Below are 24,223 nucleotides of genomic sequence, written 5' to 3'. Positions count from 1 at the left end.
TGTAAACAGCATGGTAAATTTTCAGGTGAAATTTTGAATTTTCAACTCCTTTTTTAAATTCTCAAAACTTGCTTTTATTACTTCTTTTCAATAGATTGGCAATTGGTACTGATCAGCTATGTGTATCAACACTTGGGACAAAAAAATTAAAAACAAACATTTATATATGAATTCAAAACACTTGTTGAGTCTATGTGTACATCTGAGGTGTTTGGCTTTTTTAAATTTAAATAATTTATCTAAGAATAATTTATTTATTAAATAAAATCATATGTACTATCTTTCTTAACTTGATAAGTAACAAACTGAGACTTACCATTGACAGCCCTAGATTAATTGTGTGTTTGGGACTGTGGTTATAATTGTTTTTCAAAATAGTTTTTATTTGAAAATACATCAAAATAGTATTTTTATTTATATTTTATTTAATTCTAATAATAATAAGAAAAATATGAATAATAAGCCAAGAAATACATAGTGAATCGACTAATTATATAAAATAACATACGATAACATTGAGGTGGGGGGGGGGGGGGGGAACAAGGTGGACTTGTTATCCTGGAAGCCATGATCATTGCACTAACCTCACACCCCAATAAGATTAAAAGTTTCTCTTTTTCTTCTCGAAATAGTCTTGAAAGTTTCATTTCAAAAGTTGGATAGAAGATTAAATTGATCATAATTAAGGGGTCGCCACCAAATGAAGTTAAATTGATCATATTGAATATTCAAGCTGACTCATTTTCCTGGCTTCATGGGTTATCTACTCACTCAAGCACCCACCTTATCGTTTAATAATATCTCTATCTCGAAATGATCACTTGGACGCCCCTTACATATCCTAATTCAATTCGTGCCTATGATCATATCTCCAAATCCATTTGCTTGCAAAACCATGCGGGTTTACAGCTTTTAATCAAATATTATAATTGTAAATATTATCCCATATGATAGATTTTGCCCCAAAAAAAGGAAAACCCATTTGTCAAATAGGATAATATAATTGTAAATGTTATCAGACGATGATGCCATTTTCTTTTCTTATTGACAGACGAATGCAACGTTGGACCATTTTTTTAATGAAAGATGGAGGCATCAAGCTGGTGGTCCAACCACTGCTGGCTGCTGGCTGCTGCATTAAAAAAAATGGTAAGACAATATTCAGGAGAGAGAGTGTAACTTAATTGGTCAGATTTCTTAGTTTATTTTCTAAAGATCATCAATTTGAATCCCGCAAATCTCTGAACCATTAGAAGATTACATAGTCATTAACTTTAGAACCCGTGAGATTAATTAGTCGAGGTACACGCAAACTAACTCGAACACCTTAATTAATCTAAAAAACAAATGGTAAGACAATCTTGAGGGGTGTAACTTAACTGGTCAGGTCTTAAGTTTATTTTCTAAAGGTCACCGGTTTGAATCTTACAAATCTCTGGGTCACTGGAAATTTACATGGTCGTTAACTTCAGGGCCCATGAGATTAGTTGAAGTACGCGCAAGTTGGTCCGAACAACCAAGTTAATCTAAAAAACAAAATGGTAAGACTGTAGTGACCTCATATGTTGAAGAGAAAGTTACTTGTATTATAATTATCGGTCTCTTATCATGGCCATTGCCGAATGAACACAGCCGTTTAGTGGTGAGATTCAATTTCACATAGAAAAAGAAAATCACTTCTGTATTGCTGAATTAATGAACACTAACACCTTTTGATGAATGATTTCAATTTATAGCTCATCATGGCGGGTGAAGTTGGAGTGAAAGAGAGAGATCACTCAAGATTGATGATCCGTAAAGAAAGTCATCTTTTCTAGATTTATTTCTCTTAAGGGAATCCATTTAAATAATTAATTTAATTAGAGTAAATGAGGAGTATATATAAGATTAAATCCTCAATTCAAGCTTTAAATTATTGAATGATGTCTTAGGATTAAGAAAATATATATATCTCAATTTCCATAGTTTATATAAGAAGGTACTCTTAACTAATTGACTGCAAGAAACGTATAATATATTTTTCGCGTTGTCTATTTGTTCTTAGAATAATCATCTAATTAGGTGCGTTTACTTGAGAAAAATAATTTATTGACAACAACATTTAAATATATATATTTTTTTAAGAAAGTGTACCTTCTTGATAAAAATAACTTCTTAGCAACAATTTAATTAAAAAATATTTTTTTAACACGTATTCTTGCTTCAGGTTCGCCATGTGCAGCCTATAGAATACTCCCAGGTGGACTTTGACTTGCACAGTATGAATAATAAATTCACTTAATTAAAACGAAGTTATGATTTATGGATTATCTAATACTCACATCACCATCATATATCTTTGTATTGATATGGTGGTTTTAATTTTATTGGTAAATTTAACTGATTAGATTTTAAATTTATTTTTTAATAATTATAAGTTTGAGTCTTATTAGGATCACTGAAAATATACATAATTATTAATTTTAAAATTCATGAAATTAGTTAAAATATATATAAAATGGTTTAGACAATCACATTAATTAATAAAAAAATAATACGCTGGCTTGCACAATTAGATTGTATATATATATATATATATATAACTTCATTTTAACCTAATACAACTAGCGATGGATAAGTATTTTTTATATATATTTGCTTGAAAGTTAAAGATTAAAAGTAAAGTAATAACTCAATATATCTAGGATTGGCGGCACACCAAGTTCAACGTCAAGGTTTATTTTCATGTCCAATATTAAAAGGTTCAGATTTTTTACTAACTTAATTGATTGGTAGTTTAGTTTAATTTGTTTTTCAAATTGGTTTCATTTTTTTCCCTCGGTCCATTAATGTTTTAGCTACATCTAGCATCCCTTTCAATCTATAAATCCCTGTATGAGCGAAACTTGAAGCCAGATACCTCAGACTAATCCCTGTATGATTTTTTCAATTAAGCTAGCCGATCCCAGAAGAAGAAGAAGAAGCAACGGTACTTCAAGGCGTTGTTATTTCCAAAAAAACAGGTGCCAACATAGAAATTGATGTATCGGGAGAGAGACAAACTGCGAACTCTTATTTGCACCACAAATAATATCACTGACAATATTGTAGGATCTTCAAGAACGTTCACCTGTCTACTTGTAAAGGATACTTCTTGAATATTGTCTTCAGTTTCTCTTTCTCTCTGGAGATTTCTCTTTAGCTAGACACCAAAACTTTAAAGGAAAACAACCAATCAAGAAACTACGAACCCTACAAAAACTGACAAGACCCTATATTTGTGAAGATGATAGAAACAGGGTCAGGAAATCAAGACGCATTTAATTTGTCCCATCTTCTATTTGGTTCTCTTCCATCAAATTTCCTCCAACTGTAGCTATATTTTGTTTGTTTTGAAGGGATGATTTTGATGTATTGAGAAGCCCTCTGTGGAGTTCCTTTCGAAGCTAATCCAAATTGTTGTGTTGCGTCGACGGGAAGGCGAATTCTTTAGGCCCATTGTCCTACTTGGAAAAATAATGTCGCATAGCATTCATTCCTTTTCTAGGTCAACTGTACATTGCAGTCAGAAATTAAACAGATATCTCATTGTAATAATTCGAGTTGTTGTTCTCTTGCATTCATCTAAACCTGGACAAGGTTGTCAATTGCCAATGTTTGATGTCGTGCACAAAATTACAATGGAAAGAGTCGTAGCAAATTGGTACAGTAGAAAGAGAAAGAATCCTATTAGAAGAAGAAGCTGAGATGGTGGCAAGTGGAGATGGTGGACCTGCAAGATTTACTTGAATCTTTAGCAACCCTAACTTGTAGGTTCAAAGTATTGTAATTAAGTTTTTATATGAGAAAATAGATTTTCAAGGGTAGCAAGCAAAGTAGACATCAATTGGACATGTTTTTCTTCTTGTGTTGAGTGTGGAAGTTTATTTAGGTGAATAAATCAATTATTTTTATTGTCTTACTTTGTCTTATATTTTTTATTATTTTTTATTAATAACCCCTTTTTTTTCGTTTCAAAAATATTTAAAATAAAAATTAAATTTTTTTTCTTTGCTTGATATTAATTTTTTTTATTTGACATGTTTTTCTCCATTTTTTATTTCTTTGCTTTATTTTTATAAAGTTTATATTTTTTTCTTTGCTTCTTATTAATCTTTTTTTTTAGTATTTTTAGATCACTGATGTTAAAAATAATTTGATGCAAAATATTTTATAAAAATACTTTTTACTTGAAAATACATTAAATTAATTTTTTTAGATTTTTTTATTTTGATATCAGAACTATTAGAAAATATATAATAAAAAAACCATTAATTTGATGTATATAATATTATGATGCAGAATGTTTCGCAAGTTTCCTACAGAATAACAAGCAATCGGAGAAAACACTAAAAAGAAAAATTTATTTAATGTTTTTTCAAGCCACACATACTTAAGAAAAACAATCAAACATAATTTCAAAAGCAGCAAAAACAAAGGTACTGTAAGTAAATAGACCAGACAATTCGTTATAAATCCCTTTTCCTACTACGTAACAATACTGAAGACACCCTAAACAAAGACGGATCACAATAACCAGTTCCATCCTGCTTGTGCACACCTCTGAAGAACACTAAAGAACACCGGATTTTCAGTGCTCCAGGATACCCAATTGAACTTCCCGCATAAATTGCAGAAAATATACTGATTTTGGACACCTGACAGTAACTTCTGTTCCCAAAATAAAAATTATGAACAAATTCAGAGGCACTCTAACAAGTTTTTCAATGATGCAACATTCAGATATATTTAACGTGAGTTCATGGAGCACAAGATTTGTAAGATGCTCATGGAGGACGAATATAGTGTCAAGAATTCATAAATTGTACTTGCTAGATATGCATGCTCACGCATGGAACAGTTTGTTATCCACATAATTTATAATTTCAAGCTGCTCACAGTTAGTTAATATAAAAAATATTGATCGTTCCAAGCTGTGAAAGAGAAACCACAATAATGTGAAGGATTCATAAATGGTACTTGCTGGCCATGCTAGTTTGAATAATGACAAACTTGATCACTTGACTATAGGAGTCACTGCCAGCGGCGCTGGCCGTGCTAGTTTGGATAATGACAAACTTGATCCCTTGACTATAGGAGTCACTGCCAGCGGCTATCAGTAGCGTTGTTTCCATAATCCCATGCCTGTGTTGTTTTGAGGTTCAGAAGGTGGTTGTCTGGGTCTAGCATACTCTGCAAATATAACCCATCCATCCAGAAACTACAATACACAGATATCAGAAAGAGAAATTAAAAGTAGACAACCAAAAAAAAAAAAAAAGGAGAAAACAAGTTTCACAATAATCATACTAAATAGGTGGCTCAAGTTCGCTGCGGGCCGGACTGAATTTTTTATAACGTAAATAAATGATGTTCAGGCGCTGCTAATGTGTTTTAAAGAAGGAAAAAGATCCACGACTTGAGTCCTAGACCTTACTATGTCCAATAAGATAGTTTCTTTTAATTATATGATAGAAAAAACAAGGAATTTTAAAAGAAAAGGTGATAAAGAATAACTTTTGGTCCCTTAACACTTAATTATTGAAAAAAATAAATTCAGTAATAAAAATACAATTAGGGCTTTTTGTTATTGAGACCCTTTTTTTTAAATCTCGGTTTTCTTTGTACTTTGCTTCCTTTTTGCTCAGGTTCAATTGCATCAATAAGATTGGTGAGCTAATGAGAGAAGTTGCACTAACATAAGGCAGATGGGTATCCTTAGGTTGCTTGGTGAGCACCAAAGGACAAAAGTATGGAAGGAACATGCATGAGCATGAATGTAAGCTGATGAGCTGGATTGCTAGTTAGAAGACTTGCTGAAACATACTGAACAGGATTCAAGGGATACTAAAAAATTAAGCATCTTCCAAGTGCAGATAACAATAACAGATACAGTGGCGGAAGAACAATCAATTTCATATACATGTTCCCATGTGCAAAAGTGCAAGCCCCTAACCCCATTGACAAATCTCGATGTATGCCACTGTTATGAGTTATCATAGCTAACCTAGGAAACATTGAGAAAGGTGCTTCGGTTTTTATGAGGCTTCAACATATGGAACCACCAATCTCATGTCTGTCGTAGTTTTCTTAGATATCCACGTGACCATTGTTTAACTTGAGAAGCATCAAGCTTTCTTTAGTGAATCCTTTTGAATTCATATTGAACTTTAGGTTTTGGATTTTCCTCCAAAGATTTGACCATTTCATAGCTTGTTCCATGACTTAAGAAGCTGCACAGAACCCATACTGAATTTCCTAGAGTTACTGATCATGCTATGAGCTATACTAACAACTACACATCATTTTATCCTAACCACTTTGAAGTCATTACAATAATAAATCCACAATCTTCTCTCAAAGGACAAAAGTAAGGAGCCAGGTAAAACTCACCTGTCCATCCATGCCTTTTATTCCTTCAGCAGCATCTTCTAAGGTAGCATATTTGACAAAACCGAACCCCTTAGAATAGCCTGAGACCCTGTCAGTTACAACTCTAGCTGTAAAAAGCTAGAAAGGCAATCATTAGCAATCCAAAAAAGAAATTTTTGAAAAACATTTATGAAAAGAAGAGACTAACCTTGAACCACTTCACCAAATTTAGAAAAGGCCTCTTGTAGTCCCTCTGAAGTTGTTCTTTTACTTAGCCCTGAAACCAAAATCATAGAAGCATCAAATAAAACTTCTGACACGTTAAGAAGTTGACTTGATGTTTTACATTCACTGGGTTTTCATAACCATCAAAGGACAAGAAAGAAATATTTCTTTGGTTTACAATATGAAAGGACAAAAAAACTAGACTACACAACTTTAATGGATGCCTATATCATTATCCCGCAGCTCATGAATCCCAGGAGGATAGTCCAAAATAACTATTTAATTCTTCCAAGAAGCTCCTGCTCACTAAGACATGCTCCTGTTCTATTATTTTTAACCAGTACTCTAGGGGAAATTTCTGTACAATCTTTTAGCCAGGATATTGAGTATTACATACAGATTATAATTGTGTCCCAAAAGTAATTAAGCATTATTGAGTGCCAGCTATGCCAGCACAAGAACATTGTCTTCCGATTCTCATTTTAGTCTTAGCACCTCCTTTCTATCCAACCACTTGAAGGTCACCACTGAAGAAATTATGCAGACTGTATTCAGAATGCCCTTCCAAACTTCCACCCCCTTGGTACAGGTCCAAAAGACATGCAATTTATTCTCCATACCTCCTCCACATCAAGAGCAATGACTACTCTCACAAAGACCTCTCTCCATCTAAGCTTTCTAGAGTCCATCCATTCACACTGCTATAAGAATCTCTATCCTCTTCAACTCCCATCATCATGAATAATTCCGATATCCTTTCAAACTAAAAATTTATAACAACACAAGAAATACAAGATTGTGACCAATGACTCCGAAGAAAGACACAGATGTGCGTACATCACAATTCACGACTACTTTCCAATAAATTCTAGAGCATGTCCAACTCTTGAACTAAAACCCATCATTAACATAGCTAAACAACATAACACGCATATCAGCATATTATATCATATACTAGTTTCTCAAATGTGTGATTATGATCATATCCAAATCTACCTTTCGTAGGTTTTCAACACCTAAATTGCAAGTACCAGTTACTTTTATTTTGCAAATAATTAACATATAACCAGCTAAAAAACACACATTTTTTTCAACCTTCCATGCATTTATGGGCTATTTTCGAATCACCAACACAGAAATCGCCACAAAATTGGACGTACTAATAGGCAAAGACAAAAACTAAAAACAACTTCTTTCGGTACATAAGGTAGCAAATAAAACATCCTATCAATATACTCGCAATCAAAATCACAGGGCTCATAACCAAATAAACAACACAAAAATCTTACTAATAATTCTTAATTTAGAAAAAAATAGTCAATCAGATCTCATAAAGTTTAAGTCTTTCCTTTCATTTCTAGCATTATATTGACAATATCAACCCTGTAAAGATTGCAAGCAAAGTGACTAACAGAACCCAGATGGGAATCGAGGAAAAGAACAAAGGAATGAAAGTAATTATGGAAATGTAAAGAAAGAGACACATACCAGATACAAAGAGATTGGTGTTTGGCTCAGCCTGTTCACGTGCAGGAGTTTGCTGCGTGGTCTGAGGAAAAGGGAAGGAGGAGGATGAAGTGGAAGTTGTTGAAAACAGACGCAAAAAGCCGCCACGAGGAGCTGCTGCTGCTGCCGCAGCCAAAGCCGCCGTCGTTGCTCTCATGGCCATTGTGGCTTGTTTGCTTGTTAAGGGTTTTAGCTAGCAATAGATTGAGAGGGAGAGGGGACGAAGGGAATGATGGTTTAAAGAGCGGGTTTATGTCTGGGGGCTAAATTGTAATTACAAATCATATCAAATGCCAAACTTTGGAAAAGTGGGCTGGGCTACGTTTTTGTAAATTGATCTTTTAGGCCCAATAGATTAAGATTGAATGTTTTATTTTATTAACAAAAACTAATTCAACATTGAAAAACACTAGATATAGAACGATGTTTTTGTTCTTCTCTTAAAAATATTAAATATCTTGATGTTAGCAGTATTTAGATTTTTTTCAAAACTAATTATTCATTAAATAATATAAAAAATTAAATATATTTATTTAGATTTTTTAAAAAACTTATTATTGATTAAATAATTGATTGAAAGTATAAATTTTTTTAAAACAAACAGGGAGCGGGTTTTCAAACACAGTAGAATAACAATTTTATCCTTAAAATCAAGACTTTTATACAAGGATATTTTGGTCTTTTCATTATGATTTTTTGTTATTACCGGTTTAATAAAGGGTTTTTGCATAAATTAAATATTATTTTAATGGGAAAAGGTATAGGCATGTGCAGTTACTCCTGGTAGCAAAAAATGTTCTCGTCATGTCGTTGGAAACATTGTCGTGTCCTTTTTCTATTGATGTGGCATGTGTTGGCGTTGGTATGGTGATTTGTTGTTGGTGGGTTTTTTTCTTCTTCTTTTATCTCTTCTTTCTAAAAATCACGGCTTGATCCACTTTGTTATTAATATTTCAACTTCAGTTCTCATTCTTTAAATTTATAATTTTTGTTCTTAACCCTTTTATAGAAGTCTTATTTGTTTTCGATTCTATCCTTCAATCTCAATTTGTCAAATGTTATTTTTTCTAATTTGATTCTTGTTTTTTTTTATTGTTTGTTTTTTTAGATTTTTATTAAATTAATTTTTCTTTTCAATTTCACCTTTCAATTAAAAACTTATTTGTATTTTTTATTTCAATTTTGATCCTCATTCTTTTGATTATTTTTTTATCATTTTATTAAATTTATTTTTCTTTTCAATTTCACTCTTCAATCAAATATTAAATTCATTATGTATTTTAATGTTGATCATCGTTCTTTTAATTGTTATTTTTTGTTTTAAATCCTTTTGTATAATTGAATTTATTTTTGTAATTTTATCATTCGACATTTGATTAATTAGAAATTGAATTTCATAGTTTTTCCATATAGAATGCTTTTAGTCTAATGGTTTCAATCCTAGTAGAATTTTCAAAATAAAAAAAAATCATCATAGTCACAAGAATTATGATAAAGCTAAAACTAATCTCTCCAAACTTGAATCATCCTTCAATACCCACTTTAAAAAATAAAAATAAAATGATGAAGCAAAGCCCTATTGATCATCTTATGTGTCAAACTCACATTCCTTGTTTTCTTTTTCAGCAAATTCTTCAAAATCAATCCCTGTTTATATATCCTTGTGTTATTCTTTCTATTATACTAATTTGCACCCAAATGATGCAAAGACAGTTTCTAAACCAACATACCAAAGTCATCCAAACATATCCTACTAATACCTTTCAATTCAAGAGTAACCTAGATGTCCATCCTTAACACGCATTTCTTATGCAACTATTTATTATTCAACTTTACAACCAAGTAATTAGTTATTACTAATCACTTATTTCCCTGTTTGTATTATAAAATAAAATCTCCATTTACTTAATTGTATCTAATATTTTTACTTAAAAACTTCCAATTCTTAATTATTCAAAAAAATTTGATCACCATGTGTAACATCATATTGGTCCTTATCATAATCTTTTTAGAAATATGCCTTTTATAAACTTAAAATCTATTAGGAGAGCAGATTTTCCTAATGGGTTAACATTTGGGACTATCTCTTATGTTTTCATGTATTGTTGTCTTTCATACTCAATGCATGAATTACTGTAATATAAATGTATGTACAACATAATTTAATGATGTTATATTGTGTTTTGTAGGAGTTTGAGAAGCTATAAATAAAACAAGAGAGATAGCAAATGAGATACTTTTATTAGGCAACTAGGTGAACAAAGCTTAAGTTTGAAGGGAATTAATATTTAATAATGTGTTTGGGGTATTGGGATTTTCATGTCTACATTCTAGGTTGTGATTGATTTGAAATATAGATTTTTTTCTCTAGCCTGAGTGACTCCTGTAAAATAAGTCTTATAAGAGAACATAAGACACTTTGATACTTAAATTAGTAAACATATAAGGAGAAAAAATATATGAAGTTGTAGGAAGTGTCTTATGTATGAAGCTTGTTGAATTCTTTGGGATGATGTCTAATTGTCTTCTTTTTTTTTAATCTAGTGACTGAGGTATTTATAGACTTTAATCACGTTAGCTTGCCTCGTGGAGAGTAGAGAGTAGTGTTGTAGTTATAGGTACTTGCGTGAAGAATAAAGTTGTACCATTAGAGGAGATTATGGTGCATATTATGCTTTGTGAAGAAGTTGGTGATTGTCATTGCCAAAAACAAAACATTATTGGTATAGAATTGTGGTTCATGTTCTATATAGAAAATGTGACACATACAAAGAATTTATGTTACACGATCTTGAAAACTAAAATTACATAAAAGCGTGTGTTGAGGCATGGATAACTAGACTTAAAGAAAAAAAATGATCAAAAAGAGAGAAAAGATGGAAAGGGAGAAGGGAAAAAAGAAAAGGGAAAAGTAGAAAAGGGAGAGAGGAGAGGGAGAGGGAGAACCTCGTCATTTAGCTAGTCTAAATGACTGGATACAAATAAAGTTGTTGATCAATATCACTGGTTTAAGGTAAATTACATGCTTACATTGATTAGTAACTTCCAAATGTTGTAGCAACTAACCTTTAGGTCATTAATTTTACACTTTTTTTAATCTTTTTTTGTTTTATTTATTTTGCTTGATTGAGAAAGTCATTTAATATTTTTTTTAGTTTATCTTTGATAAGGAAGTTTAAAACACATATACTTCATTATATTGATGAATTTGTTCATTGAATAATAGTGGGATAACAAATTAGCACATGATCAATAGTTGAGAATATGGAATTCTTAGGGATAAGAATCTTCAATAAAATCTTCTTTTATATATATATATATATAAGGATAGTGAGATGATGATGATGATACTATGTCAACAACCTAATGAAAACCTAAAATAGGTTAAGAAATTGTAAGAAGATAAGTGGTTTTAAGTTGAGGAAAAAAAAACATCAATAAGCTATAGAAAATTGAGGCTTGTTTCTTTCTGTAATGCTAGCATAAGGCTTAATGAATATTTTATGTTTTTGTTAGAAGATATTATAAAATAAATAAAAAAGCAAAAAGGGTGATTAAATTTGGTGAAGGATTTAGTAATAAATCCTTATATTTTTTATATCTTTGCCACTAGTCTTTCCAATTATGAGGCAATCGAGACCATAAATCTTGCTTTACATTCTTCAGAGCCATCTATTTATTATTGAATGCCTTAGATTTTATCATTAACAAATGAGATTGTGATGCCAAATCAAGAAGGAAAAAATTGCTACAACTACCTTATAGATGTTTTATAAGAGAAAGGTTGCTCATAAATAAAAAGTCATTTGGAATTCTCATTAAAGTAAAAGTAGTAATGAAGTTTTTAGCCTTTTTTTTTTTCCAATAGGAATCTAGCTTTTTGTAACTCTATACCATTAGGATCTTCCACAAATGCTTGAAAATATATGAAGGATGGTTGAGCAAACAAATTGTGCAAGTAATGCTCTATACACTATAAATCTACAATTGAATGTAGCATTTTTTTTTTTAAAGAATACACTCAAGCTTTACAAAAAGCAAATGAATCACTTGCACAATGGACTTTGAGCATTATGTCTACACTTATTTCCAAGCTTTTGGGTACAAAGTGATGAAGGTATGTTAAATTTAACATTCTTGATGAAGATATAATAGTTACATTGAGAAACTATTTACTGAAAGGTTAAATCAAATCACTTATGACTTTTCTAATATTTAAAGGATCATGACACATTACTAGATAATGCACTTGATCTTCATATAAAGATCAATCATTTATTGAATTGATAATAAATTAAATTATTTAATTTATTTAATCTTATTTAATTTAGAATTATAATTTATATTTGTGCCAACATATTAGGAATCTAATGGGTCGTATAAAATAAGAATTATTGTTTAGAAACTAAACTGAAATAATTAATCAAGTGTGACTTGATTGTAAATAAGTTTTAGAAATTGAGGGATATAATGTAATTTATATAAGAAATTACAATTATAGACCTAAAAAAATCAAGTTAGGGACTTGATTGCATAAAGTTTTAAAATTATCATGAAATAATGTATGTGGTATTATTCAGGGAAAAAAGTGATATTTTACTATTTATAGGGTTATTAAGTTTTTTCTATAATAAGAATATATGTCTTTTTTTTATATAGAAAAAAATTACTTTAGAAAACAAAAAGAGCTATCACTCATAGGCATGATAATCTCTCTATCCTACAAAAAAAGTTTTAAAAGATTTCTCACTATTAGTTCGTATAAATTACTTATTATTAGAAGCCAGATACTTAGACGACTTGTGATTTGCGATAACTTAACTTTGAAAAAATTGATTGAACCTTAAATTAAAAATTTGATATTCAGATAATCTTCGTATAAATTCATAACAATCCTAGATTATCTAATGGAATCTTGGGCTTTTAATATTTTTTTAAAATTTATTATTTTCTCAGTGTATATCCGTGCAGGGAACCAATAACACTATCATTGCTCATTTACATTCTAAGAGGGGGAATTCGTCCACTGAGCCATACATTGTAGCTCACAACATCCTCTTGTCGCATGCCGCTGCTTTTTGGTGTTATCAGCTACATTTCAAGGTACTCTTGCATATAAAAATGGTGGCCCTATCAATTTCTTTTTTATATATAAAAAAAAAACAGCTGATAGAAAATATTCTCTTCCAGGGAAAGCAAGGAGGTCTAATCCGAACAGCATTGGATTCCAAGTAGTACGAAACCGCTATCTGATGTTGATGAGGACAAAGATGCGGCACAAAGAGCAGTGGATTTTGGAATTGGATGGAAGCTTTGTTGTGTTCATAATATTTGGGAAGGAATCAGTTGGTTCTTACGGGCCTCATATAACAAATCAAAAGCGTATCAGATTCCTGGATCCACTTTTCTCTGGAAAATATCCTCACTCAATGAAAAAGCTCGAGGGCGAACGACTACCTTTGACCTCTCTAGAGATGTCGAAACTCTTAGTTGGTTCTTCGGAATTTGTTGGCATAAATCATTACACAATATTATATATTCGGAATGACAGGACATGGATTCAGAAACTAATATTGCTGGATGCATCATCCTACGCTGCTGTGAATGCTGCTTGTAAGATAATGAAGTACTGTTCTGTATGTTTGAGAAGAGTGCATAATCAGGCAATGACTTGACCATCTTTGTTCATGTCCTCAACTGCAGCTTATCGTCGTGGGGTTGCAATCGGAGAACTAGTGTGTCCCAACAACTTACTGGCCCCTAAGATTTTGTTATAGATTTCAAACTAAAGTGAGTCAGCTTACATGTACTTCCTCCTCCAGGCAGCTTCCCTCTGGATACACATTGTCCCATGGGGCATCCATAAATTGCTCAAATGTGTGAAAGGAAAGTATGGGAACTCACCAGTGATTACAGCAGAAAATGGCAAGTGTTTACTCTTTAATTAAATGTCATTAGGCTAAAACTAAGAGTTGTTGCATAAAACTGACTTCATGGTTGCAGGAATGGATGATCTGAATACACCGTTTATATCTTTAAACAGGGCCGTACAGGACGACAAGAGAATGAATACCACAGGGACCATCTCTCCAGCATTTCTGCAGCTACAAGGTAATGGAAATTGTGTTAGGTTCATACATCTTTGGCTTCAGAATTGGATTCTTCCGTTTGAGACATTGCGCATTTGGGCAATCTGACAGAAAACTAAATCAACACAGGCAAGACAATTGTGATGTTCGAGGCTATTCTGGGTGGTCCGGACAAACGGGAATGGAACTCAGGCTACAGAAACAACCTTACAAGGATACCGAAAGCTTCTGCTGAATGGTTCAAAAGTAGACTCGAATTAAAAGATAACCTGCAAAATGTATACTTTTAGTCACCATTTATACGTAAATAACTCTTTCTTTCTCTGTTTTTCCTGGTTTCATTTCAGTCTTTTCTTTACCCTTCAAAAATCGAAGGTGAGAATATTGACACAGTGAATGTCCCCACACGCAGCTAGTTAAAGCGTTAATGCACACCTTTTGGCTTCCTGATTCATAAACATTAAAACAGAAGATCTCAGGACATCTAAGTTTAGCATACCTGCACAAGCTAGGAAGTGTCAGGAAGAGGATGAGTATGCTAAGGTGAAAACAAATGGTAATTTACTCCAAGAATTTACAACCTTACTAGAATATGGAACCTTAACAACCTAGTGAATTTGCACTAGTGGCGGGGGGAGGGGGGGGTGGCAGGGCCCCGGCTCCTGCTCCTGCAAAGAAATGCCCCTTCCTTGTAAATATTTAATACAAATAATATAAAAAAAATTTGATCCCTTTAATTTATAATTTGACCTTTCCTAATTTTTTTGTCTTACTCCGCCCCTGTTTCCACCTCTCTACAATCCAATTTTATGTTTAAGCAAATCTCAAATAAAAAGTTAACTTTTTCAACACAAGCTAAAATCAAAACCTAAAGATTTATGATTATGAATTGGAAGAGAATTGACTTATAAGTATGCATTTGAAAGATTGTTTAATAATAAAAATTAATAGAGCCAACAAAGTAAAAGATTGCAAAATTTTGATAGAGAAAGGATAATATTGACACAGTTAAATAGTACAGGGACCAAATTGATACCTACCTTTATTTGTGACCTTGTTTTTCAAAAAAAAAAAAAACACGCACACACCCTTAGTTTAAGGTCTCTATTTTTAATCTCTCCTAGAAAGAAAGCAACTCCATTAATATAAACAGACTAAATCCTCTCTCCTCCTTCATTAATTCTCTCTTTTTTAGAACCCTAAAAATTTTTATTTATACAACCTACAATAACTACTAACGATTCAATAATTTGCCATGAAACGAGGATACCCAACTTCACCATCCAACTCTTCTGCTTCTGGCCCACCGAAATCCAGATTGAAATACACCCCTGAAGGTGATTCTATTTTCACACAAGCTTAAATGCCTTTTTTTTATTTCTTGTCTTTTTTGGATTTGTTTTTGTTTCTTTGACATGGGTTTTCGTTGTTTAGAAACTTTAAAATTTTAAGTTTTTGCTAATTTTCAGTTACAGTGGATTTAATTGCTAGTCATTTGGTTCTTGTTGTTGTTTTGGGACTTGGGTTTTGTATGCCACTAGCTTTTACTTTTATTTTCTTGGAAATGGAGATGATTAAATATTGAATTTTAGTTCTATGCTAGTATTTTGTTTTTCTGTTAGAGTCAGAGCAAAAATGAGAATGCAATTGCTTTATGGGGTTCGACTTTTGATTGTGTTATATTTTTTATGGGTTTGATTTGTAAATTCTTCGCTGTTTCAGTTAAGGTATTGATTTTGGGAACTGGGATTGGGTTTTTGGTTCTGTGTTCTTTTGGTATAGAAAACCGGAGAGATTTTTTAATTTTTTTAAAAAAAATTCTAATGTCATTCGTGGTTGTGTCTGGTTTAAGAGAGTAAGAATCTAGGATTGTAATGGTTTCTTAATAAACTTCCTTTTACTTTCCTGCTTTGTTTAGGATTCTGAAAGTTGAGGGCTAAATTTTGTGATTGCAGGTGAGGCGGATTTTTCTAATGATTTTGTTCAGAGAGTGGCTGACCATTATAGTGCCAGAACGAATCAGACTCTGGAAGAACGAGAAGCGAGCCCAATTATCCATTTAAAGAAACTTAACAATTGGGTATGTAGCATATTCCAGTGCTTAGTAATATCTTAAGCTGATAATGTGTCTAAATAACATAATCATATCTGTGAACAGATAAAAAGTGTCTTAGTTCAACAATATACTGGTAAAGGAGATGCTGTTCTTGATCTTGCTTGCGGGAAGGTAAAGTATACATCCCTTTAATCAGTTAGATTGGAAGGTTCACAGCTCCTTATTTTGTTAGGAATTAGTTTATGATGTCATTTTCGTTAGGAATTATCTTCTGTTGTCATTTTTGTTCTCCAGGGTGGTGATCTCATCAAATGGGATAAAGCAAAGGCTGGATATTATGTTGGCATTGACATAGCTGAAGGCTCGGTAAACATACTACCTAGAGATTTACTTCTCTTTCAAAATGAACTGATCAAAAGTCCTTGTAATTGGTGCTTTGATTTTTAAATGCCTGGCTACACTTTGTATGTATGTAAATGCTTAAGTTTGGATCTCCAAGTATATGTTATGCAATATGAGATACCATGAATACGATTATTTATACTGTTTAGTGCCTAAATCTTTAATACTAAAAAGTGGTGCCTTCAATCTCCTGTTATATCTACTTTTATGCTTAAAATATATATGCTGTCAATGGTCATTGTCTATATGTATTCAACTGTCGATGCAGATGGAAGATTGCCGGACGCGTTACAATGGTGATGCAGACCACCATCAACGTCGCAAAAAGTTCACTTTCCCTGCCCGCCTTATATGTGGGGATTGTTTTGAGGTAAGTTCAGCTATAACAGCTGGTGCATCGGCAAATTCATTACATTAAGTGTGATTTGTTAATTTTAATTATATGTATGCTACCCTCTATTTGGATCTAACAAGTAGGTTGAAACTTGAATGTGCCGTCCAGAAGTTAAATTGGTGAACAATTTTGGTTTCATTTATGTTATAGACATATTTGTAGAAGTAACTGAATCTTGGTTTACTTGTTTCAGCTTCAGTTGGATGAAGTCCTGGTGGATGATGCTCCTTTTGATATTGTCAGTTGTCAGGTGAATTATGATTACCATCTCAATTTTCAAAATTTAATGAGATCTTGTGTTGTAGCGTGGTGCTGGAATCAGCATCTGTTGAAGCAGCTGCCCAACATTCATTTTTTCACTGAACCTAGAGCTATTCATGACTCAACAATGCCGACCTAGGGACTTTTGGAGCTATGTCACAGGATTCTTAACTACTTTGCTTGATAATGGATATTATTGCAATATATGGACACAACGTCCTCTCAACATTTTTTTTTCTAGAATCTTGAGAATGCTAAAATCACCAAGTTTCATGCTCTTTTTGGCATATCTTTCTCTCTAAAAGGGCACAACATGGCCGCAGAGACCTAGGAACTAGCCTATGCTTCAATCTTAAGATCCCAAGTTCTTGCCCTTTCCATTTGTCTGTGCTGTAGTTATGCAAATCATGATATGGATCCATAGGATTCTTCAACTTTGTGTGTGAGTGTGGTTTTACTTAATTCTGAAGCATCAACATGCTTTGCAGTTTGCCTTGCACTATTCATGGTCAACAGAGGCACGTGCACGGAGAGCATTGGCCAATATATCAGCCTTACTTCGGCCAGGAGGAACCTTCATTGGAACAATGCCGGATGCCAATGTTATCATAAAAAAACTTAGAGAAGGTTTTTGTTTTGTTCCTTTCAAATATTTTCTTTATATGGGAAAAAACTTCAAATGATCAGATTTATGAATCTTAACCAAAAAAACAGTGTTTTTTTCTGACTCTACAAATATAAAAGCCCAGTCTGGAGGCACCTTCATTGGAACATGAAATTTGCTATTAATGTGATACCTTGCATGTCTGTTTACGCTGTATGAAACAATGAGGAGTCTTATAAAGAATTCATGGGATGATGATGATTGATTAAGATCTTTCAGAGTCAATCTATTTGAAGTATTCTCGTAAAATGTTCTTTTTCACACTTCTCCAATATAAGAATTAAGATTAATGTGCATGGAAGACTATTTTTGCCATTCATGACAGAGGATTCTTTTTCATGTGAATATGCAGCTGAAGGACTGGCCTTTGGTAATAGTGTGTACTGGGTAAGATTTGATGAAGAGTTTTCTCAGAAGGTTAGTTCTTTTCAATATTGCAGGCATTTTGTTTGTTTCCCCTATAATCTGATAAGTTCATTATTCTCTGGTTCAGAAATTCAGATCTTCTAGCCCATTTGGTATCAAGTACTACTTCCATTTAGAGGTATTTATGCATTATCTTCTCTTCTCCTTTACTTAAGTCTAGTTTTTCTAGAAGTAGATGTTCTGTAGAATAGCTTGTACTTGATATTTCATCGTGTATTTGCATCAATTGAAGTTGTGCTTTTATGTGACACCCGATAGTTACCACATGCCAAGAATGTAACCTGATTATTCTCTTCCCTTCTATCCATCAGAAAATACCAACTCCAATTCTTTGTTTACTTTGTCATTTAGTTCAATTTATATGCTTTAGGTGACGACTTTCATTCTAAACTCCTGATGATGTTAATACCCACGTTTCTGTTGCAGGATGCTGTTGATTGTCCTGAATGGATTGTGCCCTTCCATGTCTTCAAAGCTTTGGCAGAAGAGGTAAAAATATTGAAGTATTTTTATTTTAAAAAAAAAATCTCGGTGCAGGAAATGAAGCCTGTCAATGTGTTTTGCTGGTGTTAAAAGCTGGTTGCACTTGAAGTTTTTTAAGCATTTACCTAGATACACTTATTTTGCACGCTTGCTTTCAACTTTGGCAGTATGACTTTGAGCTGATTTTTGCTAAGAATAATCATGAGTTCGTGCATGAGAATATGAAGAAACCAGAAAATGTTGAGTTAATGCGAAGACTCGGTGCTTTGGGTGATGGGAACCAAGACCTTAGTAAGTCTTTGTTATGTATCTTTTTGCTTTTTCTTTGAATTTGGTGCATGATGAAATAGCTATTTTTCATGCTGATTTTTGAGTCTCTGTGCCCTTTGGCATCCAGGCACGCTATCACCAGATGAATGGGAAGTAGCTTATCTATACTTGGCCTTTGTCTTGAAAAAGGCAAGCATATCAGTATACATGTTTATTCCTTGATTGAGTAGTCACGATACACTTGTTTCCTCAATTACAAAAGGCTAAAGTAAAATTTGTTCTTCCAGCGAGGTCAACCAGATCGGACGCCAGTCAAAAGTAAAAGAGACAAAGGAAAGATGCATCTGGAAAAGGAGGACATTTTGTACATTAGTAGCGAGGTATAATCAGAGAACCATGCAGGATGGTTGCGCTTCAATGGGTGTTTCCCCCCTGCCCTGAAAATGAAGATGGCCATCTGCCTGTGCTTGTTTCACGAGCTTCCAGTGTATTCATGTAACCTGCACAATTTTGTAGATTGAAATAAGACATTTCAAGTGCCAATTTTATGGTTCTTGATCTCTGCATTCTCAGGACGAGGAATATAAATAGTCGAGCAAAGTAAAATATACTGATGGCACCGAAGTGGTGCATTGATAGCACCGAAGTGGTGCATTGATAGCATAAACACCTTGACTATAACTCCATGAATTGAAGTGGAATTATATTGAGATACAGCAACTCAATTGTTCAAGAAATATAAATAAGAGTAGGATATATTCTTGTCAATGTTCTTCTCTTTTATCTGTTCATCCAGGAGAGAGATTGCACAAGAAGTGGTTGCCCTAGAAGAATAAAGCTGGTTTTTCAGATTTACGCTTGGGATTGGTGGCAATATGCGATTCCTCTTGTATACCAAGCATCATCATATGTAATGGATGGTAGAAGCATCGTCGTCGTGTCCTAAGCAATTTTAATTGAAAACAATTGTTTGTATATATCATTGGAATGTTGCTGGCTAGCCATGCATCTCGTTTTACTTGATGCGTGCAATAAAAGCACTTGGATCTACAAAATGTCTTTAATGACGAGTACTAAAAATATAAAATAATAAATTTAGATTCACCAAATTCAAGAAAAGAAAAGGAAATAAACATATTAATTGTCAAAAAATTGTGTCCCTGAACAGAGATCTAAGACTAAGGGAAAAAATAATCTAAAAGTAGAATTTATTCTGTTCTCAAACCCTTGAATTCCTTGCGCAATTTCATCATAATTAAGTGGTGTGGCTCTCAGTGCTCTATCAAACCTCCTCTAATATTTATATTTTTCAACAATTCAATTATTTGAATATACAGAGAAAAACTGTAGAACACTCGAAAATAAGAAATCGAATCTCATAGATGGCTTGCCAGGACATTAGGGCTCAATCAGAATTAGATGAGACCTGGAAAAATAATGGAGTTACTCTCATAGATGGATAATTAAAACAAATTAAAAACTGCACATAGATCATTACTTAGGTAAGGAGTCAAGTTAAAATGTTACAGCTTTAAACTTTTCTCGGCATCAATCCCATCATCCATTCAACCATCCAAAAACACATAAAGTTGCATGTAGACTCGGCAAATTTACAGGTTGGCTTGCCAGTGAATAGAGTTTTAAGGGCGCCTCAGCACAACCACCATTATGACCATCACTGCCAAAGCCATGAGAGAGGCTCCCAGGGTCTTCTCAGTGGTAGATAATCCAGCATTTTCATCAGCGGCATCGGGTGTGTGCTCTGCGGATGAAAAGCTAAAAATCTTCTGGAAGTAAGCAGATACATTTGTCACCATGTCAACCACAGTAAGCTTAATGTTATTGATGACATCCATGAGCCTAGTTTGAGAGTTTCCAGTTTCACTTTCATCATCAGATAATTCTGTGAGCTTCTTAGAAGATACTGCTGCATCCTGAGAGTCAGTATCTCCAACAGACTCATTATCTGCAACATATTCCTTATCTGCAACAGATTCCTAGGCTTCAGAGGCAAAACAGAAGGACATAGAAAACAGGAATATAAAAAATAATAAGAAGAAAGACAGTGGATTGAAAGACAAAAGGGTACACTTACTTGTATTCTGTGACTGGAGCAATTCCTGAAGGGCTTCGTTTTCCCAAACTGCATTCCAGACATTTGGATCAGAGGCAAGGGCAGCAACCACGGTCTGGGCATAATGCTAAAATCAGTGAACTACAGTCCCATAGGCTGATTTCATCAATCAAAAGACAGGGTATGTTGGATGCAATGATAGAACATGTGAAAATACACTTCAAAATGTTCAAGAGGCCTTGAAGATCCAATCAAATTAGAAGCCCTCAGGTATTATATTTGGGGGCTTATAATTTATAAAACAAAGCGGTACATCAGTTATATATTCTCGGCATGGTCCAGGCCCTGAGAAATCACAGGGGTTTTTGAAATGCATTGACAGCTTAGTGTTCTTAAAGTTAAGCTAGGAAAATAATTGCAACTAACAATACCAAGCATCATCAACCACAACAAAAACATAATTGAAGCTTAATTTTAATTCTGTATGAGCAAAAAACATTTACACATATTTGTGCAACTACAACTCTATTGTCAAATTAATTCACCATGAATACAAAATAGTCTAAGCAATAGGAGGAAAGAAAAGGAAAGAACAACTTGAAGGGGGAGAGAGATATATCAGAACCTGAATTTTAGGACTTTCATTAAGCAATGAAAATGCCTGCATAGCATATTTTGGCACAGGAGCTCGATTTGGATCACAGCTAATACAACCATTAGTCTCTAAAAAGTCAGAGTTTGTAAGCGGGTGGCCAGACAGCTGACTACCTCCAAGTGAACTGCCAGTTCCCAAGTTAGGAGACGACAGATATACTCTGTGCATAAAAAGTTCAGCATAGAAAGATGATAAAGTCAAGAAAAGGTAAAATACAATTTCAGGCCACGAGAATCAATATAAGGAACAAAAGGCAAAAAAGTAAATTAATGGCATGGCTAATAAAAAAAAAAAAATTGGCAACACTGATGTTCCATAACTTAAACAAAACATCACACATTCATTTTTAAGCCAATTTTGTATAAGACTGCAAGTGCCAAGTTTAACAACTAAGCTCATCTAGAAAAGTAATAAATGAAATGATCCGCAGAGACAAATAAGCCTCAATTTTCAGAAAAATAAGAATAAGATCTCTGAAATCTTACAGAGGCAAAACTATTCAAACACAAAAGAAATGAGAAAACATCAAGGAACATACATTCCTCAAGGATGGTATTTGATATAATCCCAGCAACCCTCTAAGAAATGCATCCCCAGTTCATAATATTTACTCCTTCAGCAGCTACACTTGCCATGAAAGTGCAATGATAGTGGAGAATGAGATTAAAGATACACAGACACAAACACACACACACTCTTGAGAGTATTTATATGCCTGGAAGCTTCCCAAAAGGAAGAGAAAAGCCACAGCTTTTTGTCAGCATGTGTACTGGAACTTTCTGATTACCATGCATTTTGGCCACATGCCCTAAGAAGTTACATCAAACTCAAGTTGCTATATATTAACCTCCTCTTACGCTGTCTACCTTGACTCGCACATCTCAAAAGTAGATGAGAGAATATTCAATAAAAATAAAAAGAATTGATATGGGAACTGATCACACCGCATTACTCAAAAACTATGAAAGATATACAGCACAATCAGTACGAGGTCCATCTAAAAATCTCCGCCCAAACCAATCATACATAGAATGCAAAGTTCAATCAACCATTTAAACCTAAACTAAATGAAGACACCAAATAAACCTAAGTAGAAACATAAAAACCAGAATTTAATGCAAAAAATAAATTATTTCGTCAATTCCTGAATTTCGAAGATGCAAGAAACAATAAATTATCCAAAACTCTGAAATATCATGCAAATTTTTGTTCTGTTTTTTTCAATAAGAAACAAGAAAGTGTTGAAAAATCTCTAAGAACTTCTACCAATTTCTTCAATAGACACTATAATTACAAAGGTAAAGCTTCATTTCCTCTATACATTCAACAAACAAAGTATGATTTAAAGTTCCATTCTTTTCATTTCTTCTATTATATCAATCACAGTTTCTACAAACTAAAACCAGATGGGAGACAAATCAAAGTCTCAAACTTTCAATTTTTCAAACAAGAATTTCAATAATCCCAATAATTGTAAATAATTTCAAATAAAATTTATACACAGAAAAGAAAAACCCAATAATATCACGTAAAATTAGAAACAAGTAAATAAAAAGAGAAATTTTGAATAAAGATCAAAACTTTACTTTTGCAAAGCATCTTTCAATTCACAAGTAGCCGCCTTAGCCTCCTGCAAACTCGGCGGGGAACCCCAGAAAACAACTCTAGCCACCGGCTCAGCCGAATCCACAACCATCTCCTCCTCAACGCCACCAGCTAACTCCCACTCATCCACCTCCCATGCAGGCCTCTGCATCCCCGCCGCGACCTCACCTCCACTCGCCTTCGACGACATGATCGCCGAAACTGGACTGGATGCGTTGCGCATCGACTGCTCCACCGGCGGTGTTCCGCCAGAGATTCCCCGGCGGATTCCTGCGTTGGCCACTCCAGTTCCGACCACCTTGACCGCTGCTCTCATGACTCCTCCTCCTCCCATAGTTGGTGTTTGATTATGAAAATTGAAAACGCTGCGACGTTCCTGGGTTTTTATTTAGCGAAACGATTTCTTTATTTATTATTAGAAGAGGAGATATGAGAGAGAGGAGTGAGGGATCTATCGGGTTCTTTCTTGTGGTGGTGCCTTGGAGTGGAAGCTTTTCGATTTATGACTTTATTAAGGAGTTTATCTTTTTTAAAGGAACATAAAACGATTTTTTTTTAGTTTAATGTAAGTGTTCGGGTCAGCTTTCACATATCTTAATTAATTTTATGGGCCATAAAATTAACAATTATATAAGTTTCCAGTGACCATCATACGTGCAATCACAGGGCTCGAACCTAAGACCACAAAGGGAGCAAACCTCTTGATTCCAAACTTTTACCACT

General features: G+C 33.5%; 3 protein-coding genes and 1 pseudogene across 5 annotated transcripts; 2 read left to right on the top strand and 2 right to left on the bottom strand.

Annotated features, from left to right (window-relative positions):
- Window positions 1–4,821: 4,821 nt before the first annotated feature.
- On the bottom strand, window positions 4,822–8,349 carry LOC7454395 (organelle RRM domain-containing protein 2, mitochondrial). The gene is made up of 4 exons (XM_002316921.4): window positions 8,104–8,349; window positions 6,599–6,667; window positions 6,412–6,518; window positions 4,822–5,239 (listed from the first exon to the last, which is right to left on the bottom strand). Exons 1-4 carry the CDS (start codon window positions 8,282–8,284, stop codon window positions 5,135–5,137), a joined length of 462 nt encoding a protein of 153 aa, XP_002316957.1. The 5' UTR covers window positions 8,285–8,349; the 3' UTR covers window positions 4,822–5,134.
- Window positions 8,350–12,178: 3,829 nt separating this feature from the next.
- Window positions 12,179–14,500, top strand: LOC18103415 (putative beta-glucosidase 41; annotated as a pseudogene).
- Window positions 14,501–15,317: 817 nt separating this feature from the next.
- Window positions 15,318–19,934, top strand: LOC7470909 (mRNA cap guanine-N7 methyltransferase 1). 3 transcript variants are annotated; one of them, XM_024581122.2, is made up of 13 exons: window positions 15,318–15,547; window positions 16,166–16,290; window positions 16,369–16,437; window positions 16,561–16,632; window positions 16,937–17,038; window positions 17,256–17,312; window positions 17,812–17,950; window positions 18,340–18,404; window positions 18,481–18,531; window positions 18,840–18,902; window positions 19,064–19,187; window positions 19,271–19,355; window positions 19,454–19,518. In XM_024581122.2, the coding sequence occupies exons 1-12, from the start codon at window positions 15,466–15,468 to the stop codon at window positions 19,321–19,323; spliced, it is 1,002 nt and encodes a 333-aa protein (XP_024436890.1). In that variant the 5' UTR covers window positions 15,318–15,465; the 3' UTR covers window positions 19,324–19,355; window positions 19,454–19,518. The 3 variants fall into 3 exon arrangements, with proteins under 3 accessions (XP_024436890.1, XP_024436889.1, XP_024436888.1); XM_024581121.2 differs by having other exon boundaries at window positions 15,319–15,547; window positions 18,340–18,374; window positions 19,294–19,355; window positions 19,454–19,934; XM_024581120.2 differs by having other exon boundaries at window positions 15,320–15,547; window positions 19,294–19,355; window positions 19,454–19,934.
- Window positions 19,935–20,593: 659 nt separating this feature from the next.
- Window positions 20,594–24,014, bottom strand: LOC7470908 (uncharacterized). Its single transcript, XM_002316920.4, has 4 exons — window positions 23,482–24,014; window positions 21,866–22,055; window positions 21,262–21,355; window positions 20,594–21,150 (listed from the first exon to the last, which is right to left on the bottom strand). The coding sequence occupies exons 1-4, from the start codon at window positions 23,832–23,834 to the stop codon at window positions 20,807–20,809; spliced, it is 981 nt and encodes a 326-aa protein (XP_002316956.1). The 5' UTR covers window positions 23,835–24,014; the 3' UTR covers window positions 20,594–20,806.
- Window positions 24,015–24,223: the final 209 nt, after the last annotated feature.

The sequence above is a fragment of the Populus trichocarpa genome, chromosome 11, assembly GCF_000002775.5.
Source record: "Populus trichocarpa isolate Nisqually-1 chromosome 11, P.trichocarpa_v4.1, whole genome shotgun sequence".
NCBI classification, from domain to species: Eukaryota; Viridiplantae; Streptophyta; class Magnoliopsida; order Malpighiales; family Salicaceae; genus Populus; species Populus trichocarpa.
Note: the sequence above shows the minus strand (reverse complement) of the source record. Positions and strands in the feature narration are given on the sequence as shown.

Coding starts and splice junctions, on each gene's coding strand:
- LOC7454395 (XM_002316921.4), bottom strand. CDS start 8,284: ATGGCCATGAGAGCAACGACGGCGGCTTTGGCTGCGGCAGCAGCAGCA. Junction 6,668..8,103: donor CACCAATCTCTTTGTATCTG/GTATGTGTCTCT, acceptor TTTTGGTTTCAG/GGCTAAGTAAAAGAACAACT. Junction 5,240..6,411: donor TAAAAGGCATGGATGGACAG/GTGAGTTTTACC, acceptor TGTGTATTGTAG/TTTCTGGATGGATGGGTTAT.
- LOC7470909 (XM_024581120.2), top strand. CDS start 15,466: ATGAAACGAGGATACCCAACTTCACCATCCAACTCTTCTGCTTCTGGC. Junction 17,039..17,255: donor TATGTGGGGATTGTTTTGAG/GTAAGTTCAGCT, acceptor TACTTGTTTCAG/CTTCAGTTGGATGAAGTCCT. Junction 18,532..18,839: donor AGTACTACTTCCATTTAGAG/GTATTTATGCAT, acceptor TTTCTGTTGCAG/GATGCTGTTGATTGTCCTGA.
- LOC7470908 (XM_002316920.4), bottom strand. CDS start 23,834: ATGGGAGGAGGAGGAGTCATGAGAGCAGCGGTCAAGGTGGTCGGAACT. Junction 22,056..23,481: donor TTGAAAGATGCTTTGCAAAA/GTAAAGTTTTGA, acceptor TTTTATGCACAG/AGTATATCTGTCGTCTCCTA. Junction 21,151..21,261: donor GCTCCAGTCACAGAATACAA/GTAAGTGTACCC, acceptor AATCTGTTGCAG/ATAAGGAATATGTTGCAGAT.